Source organism: Puma concolor, chromosome B2 (assembly GCF_028749965.1).
Source record: "Puma concolor isolate L17-30 chromosome B2, mPumCon1.1.hap2, whole genome shotgun sequence".
Lineage (NCBI taxonomy): Eukaryota > Metazoa > Chordata > Mammalia > Carnivora > Felidae > Puma > Puma concolor.
Window position 1 is genome coordinate 17,516,081 of NC_141671.1, and position 13,570 is coordinate 17,529,650.

The 13,570-nt window shown below is 40.7% G+C and overlaps 1 protein-coding gene across 1 annotated transcript in view; it reads right to left on the reverse strand.

Annotated features, from left to right (window-relative positions):
• Positions 1–1,224: 1,224 nt before the first annotated feature.
• Positions 1,225–13,570, reverse strand: part of TMEM170B (transmembrane protein 170B) — a 31,640-nt gene continuing 19,294 nt past the window's right edge. The window contains exon 3 of the mRNA XM_086706286.1: positions 1,225–3,230. Coding sequence (XP_086562412.1) covers positions 3,100–3,230 — 131 coding nt within the window. The 3' untranslated portion in view covers positions 1,225–3,099. The remainder of the gene's footprint in view (positions 3,231–13,570) is intronic.

Sequence of the window (13,570 nt, forward strand, 5' to 3'; positions counted from 1 at the left end):
GTTCGAGCCCCGCGTCGGGCTCTGGGCTGATGGCTCAGAGCCTGGAGCCTGTTTCCGATTCTGTGTCTCCCTCTCTCTCTGCCCCTCGCCCGTTCATGCTCTGTCTCTCTCTGTCCCCAAAATAAATAAACGTTGAAAAAAAAAATTTAAAAAAAAAATAAATAAGAATTTGTTTGGGCACTGGGCCAGAGGTCTCTTCTTTGGGGAACTGATTTCACTGTCAGTGGTATTTTAATAAACATCTTTTTTAAATAAGGAGTGTAAACGCTGAAGGATTTCCCCCTTCCTTCCCGCATATGTCACATAGAAAGTTTACTGCTAGATCACATACAAATTTTAAGAAGGTGTCACCCAAATACATCAATAAGGGCTTCTGTCATATCATAAAAAAGGGTCTCCAGCATGACTAAACCAAGAAAAATTTCCCCAAATTCAAAAATCTCACACATCCTTACCTATTTAAAAGATCACTCAACTGAACAAACACACAAAATTCTCCACTAGAACATGAAAAGCGTTCACTGAACAAAAGCTTCCCAATTAGACTATATTCATATATAGCAGCCTTAGATATATGTATGTAATGATATATACGTGTGTGTAGATACATATCGTCAAGCGTCTATTGTCTCTGTAGGAAAACCACCGATTAAAAAAAATCTCGCCATAGAAGTAGCTATTAAGACAATTTCATCAATTCACTCTATTCAGCTGCATTTCAAAACATCAAGAGAGGGACAGTTTCACAAAATCCCAATGAAAAGAACTAAAAACAGCAAAGAAACCAAAAACTCCCCTAATGTTTCAAAGTACACACACACATACACACACACACACACACACACACACACACACACACACACTTCATCATGTAAAGCAACCTGATGGGGCAGCTGCAGACTAATTATTCTCCATCCAATTATACTTCCATTCCAGAGTAAAAACAGGAGTTAAAATCTCTTTGGTCCACACCTTGATGGATTTAATGTGGCTAATTTTGGATTCCAAACCATGAGCTCCCTATTCCCTTACCATGATAACTTTCCTAAATCATGAAATAACCATATGTTGAAATAAATACCCATTTTGTAGATAGATCTGAAACAATGTAAACACATTATCAGTAATTCCTCTCAAAGAATATGAACACTTGAAATTATTGACAGAATAGGCAAAGTAAAGAACACAATTCAAGTCTGAAAGAAACGGAGAAATCAAACCGACTTGGGAAATGTATGCCTACATTTAATTTGGGAAAACATCAGGAATAGAAAGAACACATGAACATAATTCTAGGCTTGTACATAATAAAAAGAATCAATTTTAAGATTTACTCCAAAGATCTCTAGGGATGCATAGTTGCTTATTGGTTTTTTTTTTTTAAACAGATTTCCAAGCCACAGCATTAGTAAACCCCCCAAATTGGCCTCCATACTGGTAAAAGTATCCCCTACCCCAATTCCTTATTGGTAAATCATGCATACATATTCTGCTTTTTGGTGGACAGAAGTAGTGTGGGCAATGAAGTTCTTACATTTGAACAGGACCTAATAGAAAACTACTTTTTACCAAATCATTTATAAAACAGTGAGGCTAGAGTATGCAGATTATTTTCTGGATTGCCCTTAAGATATTTTCTGCAGTGGCTTTTTGAGTTAGTACATTTGTAAGAATACCTGGTATTTTTAAAAATCTCAGTAGGAGACAAATTCAACCAGGCTCTGTGTTTTCCCTTATTCCTGTACTCTTAAAAACGATTACATCTTGCCAGAATCTCTTAAAGTGTTGTATGCTCAGGGCTTTTTCATTCTAGTAAATTTAAAGAATAGCATAAAACAAGAACTGAACAACAGAATCACTCTACTACATGCTCAGGACTGTACTGATATGCTGAGATTAACTGCCAAATTTTAAAATTATGTACTATATACCCCAATTTTTACTTAGCGAAATCATGTTACCACATGCCCAAAGTAAGATAGTTTGTTACTCTTCGTATATAGCTTACTTGTTACTTATCTACAAATGAGGCTTTTTGTTTTCACAGCCTAATTTAGGCCACTCTTTAAATATAGTTAATACTCCAGAATGAAAGATTAAAGATTGTGTATGTTTTGTCAAAAATCAAGATATGTGCAACAAGTAATATAATCCCACCAAGATACTAGTTATAAAGATGTTTTCTCCATGACTCACATGGCAAAAACTTTCTTTAGAAGGGTCAAAGAATGCAACATGCATTTCAGACTTTTCTTACAAAGGTTATAAGAAAATTTTCAAATTATATTTTCATGACACACAAATTACAATCAACGTGTGTGACCCATAAAGTTTCTGAATTCATATCAACAGAATAGTTTCGTAGGAGGGAAACTATTAAAAGAGTGTTATTTAAGTGACTGGAAAGGATGCACCCTACAGGTCTACTTTGAGTCCTTAAAAGAGTTTAGCTAGTTTTCCATTAAGTATTATTTTCCACATAAATTAAAGTAAATAACAATAATGCCTAAACATATTAAAGCCCTAAATCCCAGAAACGCTCAACGTGAAAAATCAAGTAATTTCCCTATCATATTAAATGATCCGGTATTCAGCACTCATCCGGGATTTAGCGTTACACGACAAAAATCTCACTAGTTACCTGAATTCATGTCGGATGTGGTTCACAGCACTCGTCTACATCTACACTTGCAAATTGTCACATGATCAATGTTAAAAAACAAAAAAAGAAGAAGAAGAGGAGTTTGGCACATATATCAATTCCTCCAAACGTCCCTGTAACTTAACACAACACTGTTAACAACGGTGATTCAACACCAGTGTTAACCTGATTGGCAGCTAAACAAGGTGCTTCCTCTCGTAGCTTCCGGTAGTGTAATGCGCCTGGCCCGGGACGGAGGCACGTAAGGTGCAGTGCGGTAGTGCAATCACTTGAACACCAGAGGGCGATCTTTGCACACAGCTCAAGGCCTTCCTTCGCTTGTGACCCGGCTCCTTCCACGTTCGGGTACCATTTCACTCCCGCTCGTTAACAACGCCATTTTCTGAGAAGCTGTACATCTGTTTCCTTCGGTGACGTGAGACATTCCCACCGAAACCTCAGAGTGTGGCGAGGATCCTTGAAAAGGAGATGATTAATGTCAATACAGTCTGTCCCACGCCCCACACCAGCGCTTCCAGGGGGGCCATGTTCTTCCCTGCTACTCTGTAGATGCCGGCGACGGCTGCACCTGGACGAGAGAGGGGCAGAGAAACAAGATCACACACGCATTCCGTCCGTGACCCCCTGCTCCGAGGCGACGTCGGTGTTTGCATTTCAGCAATCGATCGTTCTCATTTTGTGAACCGTCCGCGGAAGTTTCCCTGGGACTGGCAAAAGTCACGCTTTACCACGTCACGTAACTGGAAGACAGGCCTCTTATTTTCCTATTCAACTGTAAAATACGTATTTATAGTACACGCTGTCACTAGGCACCGAACAGGTTCATAGAAAAGGAATAATTTGCTATTGGAATCTCTCACCTGGGCGTGGAACTGGCCAGACATCACCACTACTTTTATCAACATACAATGCAATGTATTAATAATTATTAGTGAAAAGAGAAAATTACAGAAGTTAATCAAAATTCTGAATTAACTAAGACATTTTTTAAAAAATTAATTCTTCGGTGTCCTATAAGATAATCAGAATAGCAGACTGCTACATTTCAGAATCTACCATATAAAGTAGTTTATTGTAGTTCTTAATAAAGCATACACCTGTAAAGTTATTTAGAGACTAGTATCTTGACATCTAATAAAAATGGAAGATGAACTCAACACCTGTTCTGGGAGAAATGTTCAGATGATGCACACTTCTGAGAATGAGAGAATCCCAGAGATTCTCCAGGAGAATTCCTGAGAGAACTCCCAGGAGTCGCAGAGCCCATATGATTGAATACTTCACCTTATTAATATAGTATATATAATGAAACATTTAAGTTACAGTATGCCTTCTTATAGATTGAGATGGCCTTAAAACTTTCCTCTAGAAAAAAACTGTCTCTCTATCCTAGAATGACCAAACAAAAAGCAAGACCAGAAGTAGAGGATTCAGAGACACTGAAATGACCATTATTTGAGATAGAAATCCGTTCATAAAAATTAGCTAAGAATTATCTCTGTACTTCTCTTAAAATCTCCCAAATAAAAGGAACCATATTTCTCTAAAGCGATACACAAGGGAAAAACAAATTATTAATCTAAGCCAAGGACTTTATATGCACATTTTTAAACGTTTGCTTATTTTGAGAGGGAGAGAGAGAGAGAGACTAAGCTGGGGAGGGGCAGAGAGAGAGGGAGAGAGAAATCCCACGCAGGCTCTGCACTGTCAGCATAAAGCCCGACGCGGGGCTGGAACTCACGAACTGTGAGATCATGACCTGAGCCGAAACCAAGAGTCGGATACTTAACTGACTGAGCCACCCAGGTGCCCCTAGACACATTTTTTAAGAAGGAAATTAAAATGTGTATCATATTTCCTACATACTATGTTTCTTGATAGTACCTTTACAAATATTACCTGGTTTAAATATCCACACCACTCCAGGGTATTATTACCTAAAGATAGAAAACAGAGGTTCACAGAGGCTCAATTACTAGCCCGTGGAAATACAGTAAGTACAAGAGCTGGAATTTCAATCTAGGTGAGTCTGGCTGTAAATCCCCAAAGCAGTCTATCATTTCACATTGACACTATTTGAAAGAGAGAACAAGGAATTCAGAAAATCATAAAGTGAATAATTATCATCTCAACATTAAATAAAACTTCTAATGGCACCTGCATTTGCTTAATCAAGTAATAAACTTCACTAGTGTAATTGGTGATATCCTCAAATCTTAGAATTGGATAACAGTCTTTAAAAATTGTAAAGATCTGGGGCGCCTGGGTGGCTCAGTCGGTTAAGCGTCCGACTTCGGCTCAGGTCATGATCTCACGGTTCGTGCGTTCAAGCCCCGCGTGAGGCTCTGTGCTGCCAGCTCAGAGCCTGGGGCCTGCTTCGGATTCTGTGTCTCCCTCTCTCTCGGCCCCTCCCCCGCTCATGCTCTGCATCTCAATAATAAACAAACATTAAAAAATTGTCAAGATCTTATGCTTTCTCTGTTATCAGAAATTATATTAAACCTGAGAAATACTCTGCTTTTATGAGGATTTACCCCAGATTTCCAAGACTATCGTCAATTTTAAAAACACCATTTGGCCTCCGTCCTTCCAGCATGAAGTTTTCAAAAATGATCCAAAGGAGAGGAAACACTGAGCACTCAACTAGCTCCAGCGGCCTAGGGAATGGGAAGCAAATCTGTCAAGTCAAACTTCTTCACAAGTTTACATGACACGAAGAGCGTGGGTTCTGGAGCCAGACCTGTGGATTAAAGTCTGCGATCCACCACCTTCCAAATGGGCCACCCACGGTAATCACTTCCCCTCTTGTGTGCCCTGTTTCCTCAGCTGTAATGGGCGAGGGTGAAGACGAACAGGTGATGCTTGGTAAGTCTTGGGAGAGTGACTGGTCCTAGGATGCGCTCTCAACTTTGGCTGGTAGTTGCCACAGCAGTGGATGAGACAGGTGTTTCCCATGGGTCATTCGGCATTCGGCAAATGGTGCCGGAACACGTGGCTGCCACTGGACGCCATAAATCTAGGTCCCTACTTCAAACCGCTCCCCAGAATAAATTTCAGATGGGTTAAAGAACAAAATGTTAAAAACGAAACTACGAATGTAAATTTTAAAGTATAAGAGAATATGGGGCGCCCGGTGGCTCGGTCGGTTGGGCGTCCGACTTCGGCTCAGGTCATGATCTCACGGTTTGTGAGTTAGAGCCCCGTGTCGGGCTCTGTGCTGACCATGCAGAGCCTGGAGCTGCTTTGGATTCTGTGTCTCCCTCTCTCTCCCCCTTCCCCGCTCATGTTCTCCCTCTCTCTCTTTCTCTCTCTCTCTCTCAAAAAATAAATAAAAATGCTAAAAAAATTTAAATATGAGAGAATATATTTATGATCTTAGGAAAAGAGGACTGCTGAAAGACTACACAAAAATAAGCAGAACCCATCAAGGGACAGACTGGAACACTTGATTAATATACTTGATTGATGTCCAGAATACAGACACACATATACACACACAAACACACATAGAATAACCGAGGCAGTACTTTTTGTAAAAGCAAACAGAACAAAACAAAACAAACAAAAACCAAACAAAAACACAAACAAAAAACCCTAAAACTCCACAAAGTCAAAAGCAAGAACCCAAGTCCATCAGCCTGGAGTGGTTAAACTATACCAAGTCCACACCATGAAACCCATACAATTTCAAAGGAAAAATATAAACTTTATGAACCAACTCAGAAAGGACCTAAGACATGTCATTTATGCAACAAAGACAATGGAACACAAGACTATATATTCTCCACTAGTACATACACCCGCATGTAAGTGCACCTATATGTAAACATGTCTATAGGAAAATACAAACAAATGTGATAAGTAAATAGAAATCTGGGGAGATACATACCAAACTGAAAGTAGGGATTACAACTGAGCAGAGTACTGATTTGGGGGTGTCATCAAAAGAGTGTTATGCAGAGAATAAAACAAATGAGAATATAAATTTTCATTTTCTTTCCTGTTGATAATCAGCTAGGGACCAGTTTGGAAGTTACCACCTCGCTCCAAGAGAAGCAGATGTGCAGAAGTCCTGTATGATTTCACACCCAGAAGCACTGGTCAGAAAAGACTGCGTCAGTGGAATTCTCGATCTAAAAGATCTGCAGGCAAACAATTTCGTGTGCTTCTTAAATGTACTTGGAAACACTGCTATTGAATAGTGAGCAGATAGGAAACAGTATTTATAAAACTACACGTAGGTTATAAAATAACAAATTCCCAAGTACTGTTATCCAGCTGAAGAAAAAAACGTCTCTATTTCCTTTGTAGTTCCCGTGGACTCTGCTCAGTCACGTCCCATTCCCTCCCTGTATTTGTTTTGTTTTGTTTTTGTTTTTTGATCATTCCTTTGCTTTTCTTTGGCTTTACCACCTTTCTGTGTCCTAAAAGTATATATTACATAGCTTTCTGAATAAACTAATTTTTTGTAACTGGATACTGTACGTACACCTTACAGGTCTGAAAGGTATCATGCGTGTGGTGTAGGTATAATTCATGCATTTTCGCTACTGCATAGAATTCTACACATGAATATACCACAATTGATCCATTCCACTGCCAATGACCTTTGTTTCCAATACTGAGCAATGACAAACACTGCTTCTGTGAACATCCTTGCGTGCAACCCTTGGCACACAGAAGCAGTCAAAAATTTCTCTTCATCACACGGGTGACAGTAGGATTGCTCCGTCTCATGTTACGGGCATTTTCAACTTGGCTAAGGTGATGCTAAACTGTCTCCCAAAGAAGTTGCCCCAATTTATATTCTAGTTACTCCATATCTTCAGAAGCAGTTGGTATCTTTTTTTTTTTTTTTAATCTCTGTCAGTCTGATGGGTAAAAGGTATCTCTGTGATTAATTTGCATTTCCCTGATAATAATTAATGTGACTGAGCTTTTCTTCACATATCAATGGCCAGTAGGGTTTTCTACTTTTACAAAATGTTTGTCACATCTTTTTTTTTTTTCTAATTTTTTAGATTACGTTTCTTTCTTTTTGAGAGGCAGAAAGAGACAGAGTGTGAGTGGGGGAGGGGGAGAGAGAGAGAGGGAGACAGAGAATCAGAAGCAGGCTCCAGGCTCTGAGCTGTCAGCACAGAGCCTGATGGGGGGGCTCGAACTGACGAACCGTGAGATCATGACCTGAGCCGAAGTCAGACGCTCAACTGACTGAGCCACCTAATCGCCCCATAAAACATTTGTCAAATCTTTTGTCCTTTTTTCTACCAAGTTTTCTTTTCTTATTTGATTCGTAGGGTTTCTAGGATATAGTTTGGATATTAATCTTTCTATATTTATATATGCTAACAAAGGTCCTCCCCCCAATTTGAGCTTTAGTTTTTACTCTCTTTAAGGTCTATTTGGCTGAACACTAGCAAGTTGAAAGAATACAAATATTATGGTCTTTATTTTCTTGGGGAAATACAAGGCTAAGTTATGCAAGAATGAAGAAGACACAAGCAAAACAGGATGTTTGAAGTCAATGATACATGTTCAGAACTGCCCCTCCCAACAATGGCAGACAGAATCAATTAGAAATAAGGAAAGACCCCATGAGGACCAAGGGACTAGCGAAGGCTGGCAGAGTGAGGATGAAGTGGGGAAAGCAATGCTGCGATGGTGTGGAGGCCAGTGAAAGATATGAACCTACAAGGACAGGAGAGACTAGACGAAGAGCCACCAGTGGACAGAAGACGTCAATATCCAACAACACAAAGGGCCCACGGCGCCACACCAGTGAAAGTGATTCGGGTCGCCCTCCATAGTTCCTGAGAGAGAGAGTGGACGTGAAGGCCAAGGCAGATTTGGTTTTAACAGTGTGGGTTCCGTCAGCTTGTGCGGTCGGATGAGGGGCTGGCCAGCGATGGTCCGTAGGTCCAGCCTGCACCCCGCATCACATGGACGCGGCATGGGAGCTAGGAATGGTTTCACATTTTTTAATGGTTTTGAAAAAGTCAAAAGAAGAATATTGCACGATGCATGAAAATTACACAAAATTTAAATTTCAGTTTCCATAAATCATGTTTTCCTGGCATACAGCCATAGTCATTTGTGATCCCAAATTATCTCTGCATTCCTAGGATAACACTCACGAGGTAAATGAGCCCATACCCTCCTATTCTTGTGCACTCTTTATGCTGCTTACCCAGATTACTTTGGCCTCAGCAAATAAGCTGTGCACAGCTTTTTCTCTTTCCGTTTCTGCAATAATTTGGATAAAACAGGAACTAAACCGTTCCTTCAAAATTTGGTAGAACTCCTCTGTGAGCCCCGTCTGAGCCTGGAGTTCCTTTGGGAGGAGAAAGTCTTCAACATGTCAATTGTTTAAATATACTGATTGTTCCATTCGTATTTTCTTTCTTCTTATGCCAATTTGGACAGTTTATATTTAGGAATATATCTCTGTTCAAAAAACTTTTATATTTCTTTATTCTACATTATTGAGTATGTAGTTATTTATTCTATTTTGTCTATATTTTACTTTTCTGCCTTCAACTTTTTAAAATTAGTTTGCCAGCAATCTATTCATCTTAGTATCTTTCCAAAGAGCCAGTTTTTTGCTTTGTTAATCTTTCAGTTAATTCAGAAAACTGAACGGTGTTGGAATGCCTGGGTGGCTCAGTCAGTTAAGCGTCTGACTTTGGCTCAAGTCATGATCTCATAGTTTGTGAGTTCGAGCCCCCCGTCAGACTCTGTGCTGACAGCTTAGAGCCTGGAGCCTGCTTCTGATTCTGTGTCTCCCTCTCTCTCTGCCTCTCCATGTTCACGCTCTGTCTCTCTCTCTCTCTCTCTCTCTCTCTAAAGTAAGTGAATATTTTAAAAAATTAAAAAAAAAAAAAAGAAAACGGAACGGTGTTTCTCTACACCAATAAAACTAAGCAATGTCCTCAAAAGATACCAAGCACAACCACCATAATATAGGAAGAGTCTGAGAATTAAGTTCACCAAAAGTATTCAACCCCCTTGTTGAGAAAAACATTTTTAAACTCTAACAAAAGACTAGAAGATGACCTAAATAAATGGAAATCTATTAGATGTTCTTGGGTGGAACAGTTTAATATGCCAGTTCTTCCCAAAGCAACCTCTCCATTCAATTAAATCCCAATAAAAACCATAATTATACTTTTTGAGCAACTGAGTAGACATATTCTAACATTTATATGAAAGAATAAAAGCCCATAAATAGCTATGCCGACTTTGAGAAGGAAAAGAAATGAGCGGAATCTAGCCTTACCAGATACAAAATACCACAAAACCGTAGCGATAAAGAAAATGTGACCTTGCTGCAAGAACGCATAAAAAAACTAACAAATCAGAACAGGGTTCAGAGACAGACCCTTGTACCTTGAACATAATACGCAAACAAGGTGAATCAGTGTGGAAATGATGCATTTCTTTCCAGTGGGTGGTGTGGTAGAAACTGACTTACTATGTGGGAGGAAATACCTGGAATGCTGTCTAATACCAAACCCAAAATGAGACTCACCAGGACCCAAGTCAGGAATTGATGAAATTATGTCTGAATGCCAGGCACCTGTTTTTGTAAATAAAGTTTTACTGGAAAAAGCCATGCCTATTCATTTACACACATCTATACTTGCTCTCACACTACAATGGCAGGGCCAAAGACCTGTCACAGAGACCACCTAGCTTGCAAAGTTTAAAATATTTCTTATCCAGGGGCACCTGGGTGGCTCAGTCAGTTAAGCGTCTGACTCTTGATGTCAGCTCAGGTCATGATCTCACAGTTCATGAGTTCAAGCCCCACATCGGCTGACAGGTAGAGCCTTCTTGGGATTCCCTCTCTCTCTCTCTCTCTCTCTCTCTCTGCTGCACCCCCCCCCCACTCGCAGGTGCTCCAAATAAATAAACAAGCAAACATTAAAAAAATATTTCCTATCTAGCCCTTTAAGAAAATGTTTACTGACTCTTGTTTTAGATGAAGTAAAGATCTTTATATCAGAGGTAAAATTATAAAATTAACGTTAGAAAATATATCAGCATATATTTTGACCTTGGTGTGGGGAAGAACTTCTTAAATTAAATCATAGACCATAAGGCAAAATGCTCTTTGAGCTGATCACATGGAAATTAAGGATTTCTAGAGGAAGGTAACTGATAAAGGACTGAGAAGTTCCTTGTGAAATCCAAAACCAACAAGGGACCCGTATCTCAAATGTGTAAGAAACCCCTGTAGTTTAATGAGAAGAAAAGAAGAACCCCCAAGAAAAGTAAACACATAACTTAAGGAAGCAATCTGCAGGAAAAGAATTCTAAATATATAAGCATGGGAAGAGAAGTTCAAACTCATTAGTGATCAGAACAAAGACATGTCACTTTATACCTTCAGATTTGCTAAAATTAGCTCTACACTACCAGCTGATGGCATTATATGGAAACCCAGTTTCTCCCAACTCTCATTAATACCAACTAAGATGAGGGGCGCCTGGGTGGCTCAGTCGGTTGAGTGTCCGACTTCGGCTCAGGTCATGATGTCACCATTCGTGCGTTCAAGCCCCACATCAGGCTCTGTGCTGACTCAGAGCCTGGAGCCTGTTTCGGATTCTGTGTCTCCCTCTCACTCTGCCCTTCCCCTGCTCACACTCTGTGCGTGTCTCTCTTTCTCAAAAATAAATAAACATTAAAAAAATACCAACTAAAATGAAAGATCACTGTATTCAGAATAAAATCTAAGAAGTAGCAAAATTTAATAGATGTATCTATATTCAGCCTATTTTCCCATTCAGAATAGATATTAATCAATCGTCTGCAGACCTGAATATATAGCTATGAGTGCACAGACACAAACATTGAGAACATAAATATAGTTAAAATATTCACACTTCGGCTAGTTTTCTTAATTCAAGTATCTCCAGGTCAAGAGATTAGCCAGAAGAAATTTAAATGTTTTATTGCTAACCTGGAATCTTTACTTGAAATTATGCCAGACTATTTATGTTTTTAAGGGCGTAAAATATAAGACTGCCGTCTCTAAAATCATTGGCTTATTTTATTCTTGGATGAACTGCAAGTAGGTAATACATACACAGATGCATCATTAGAGATAAATGGAAATAGAAGGACATTTCTCCTGCTCTCTAACCTTTTACAATAATTTGTGCCAGTAAACTCACGTATATCCACACACTACTTACAACCTCTGAACAAGCTATCCCTTCTTCCCTCCTCTGGTGGTGGGTCCACGATTATAACAGTGGTGCACATCAAAAACACTGGCAGTCCCTTTCAAGCCTCTCTGTATGACACCACAGTGAATAAAACCAACTCGGATTTTTTCCCTTTGCCGTTGTCCATAGGTCATCTCCAACCACAGCTAGTTTAGATCCCAGGCTCAAGTTCAGATCGCAGTTAATGCCTCTCAATCCCTCTTCCTTCCCCTTGTTTCTCCCTTCTTCTCTCCCCCGTTTCTTCCTCTCTTCCCTTTGCACTTCCTCCCCTACTCGATCTATCCCCCCAACCAGTATTCTCTGAGTATCTATTATGATCCGGGTACCCTTTCATTGTTGTTGGGAACCCAGTAGGGACGAAGGCGCTTTCAGAGTGCTCTCTCGGTCCTTTACACATATCATCTATTAAAACAATTTTTTCCACTGGACTGCTTTGTTCCTTGCCAACCCCATTCAAGACTCTCGTTTTCCATGCCCTGCAGGAAAAAAGGCCCAAGTTTTCTGGCTCACCTTCCAAGATCCTCTAGGATTTGGCTCTACTGGGTCTTTCCAGCTGAATCTCTACTCCTTTACTATGCATATCCTGTGCTTCAGCTAAACTGGAGTACTTGTTTTAAAGCCTCTTTGTGGCAGGGGTGCCCGAGTGGCTCAGTTGGTTAAGTGTCCAACTCTTGATTTCAGCTCAGGTCATGATCTCACAGTTTGTGGGTTCGAGCCCCACATCAGGCTCTGTGCTCATGGTGCAGAGCCTGCTTCGGATCCTCTGTCTCCTTCTTTCTGGCCCTCTCCTGCACCTGCTCTCCCTCTCTCTCAAAAATAAATAAGCATTAAAAAATGTTTTAATAATCATAAGGCCTCTCTGTGGCAAAATGGACGACGTGCCATATGATAAAGTTATAGGCTGCGGGCAGCAACGACGAAAGCCTAATACAGAATAACACAGAAAAACCAGACAGTAAATGAAGGATGAAAAAACAACTATTTCGTGACTGTCATATCAGTGCCACGGGACAGAGGCAGAGACATGGAAACAGGGCTCTCCTCCCAGGGTGCGAGGTATGCCGGTCACTCTGGGAAAAGGTGACGGTGGGATACAAAAGGAGGCCTTCGAACTACAGAAGGAAAGGACTCACTCTTCTCTCCGGGGCTAAGAACCAACCAGAGAGTTCGACATCCTTCTTGTGGCAGCAGTGAGCCGTCCCAGAGGGACGGATGGAGGCCGGAAACTAAGGGCAACGGGAGCCCCCACTATTCACTGGTTGTGACAGAAACCAACGGCAGCAGAGCCCAGGAGCCACTGTCTGCAGGGCCCTGTCCTGGCAGTGGCTGCAGTGTCCTCCGGTCCCAACAGGATGCAGCTGAGTCCTGGCTCGACCGGTGCAGGAGCCAGAACTCGCTGAACCAAAGGCAGAGGCTGGGGCCTCCATCCAGTGTTAAGAAACGGCCGGAGGGGAGGCACCTGAGGGCTTGTAGGAAACTCACACGGGGCGGTGCACTAGCAAAATTGTACGCGGCCAGGGGACTTTCTCAAGCGGCCAATTTCTACTAGGTCAGGGGACATTCGTGTCATAATAACTTGTGCTTCAGAAGAAAGTGCGGTTTTATTTTGTAGTCACAGGCAGAAAACGTGAAGGACCTACGGGCTATATTTTCACTTTTTTTTTTTTTTTTTTTTTTT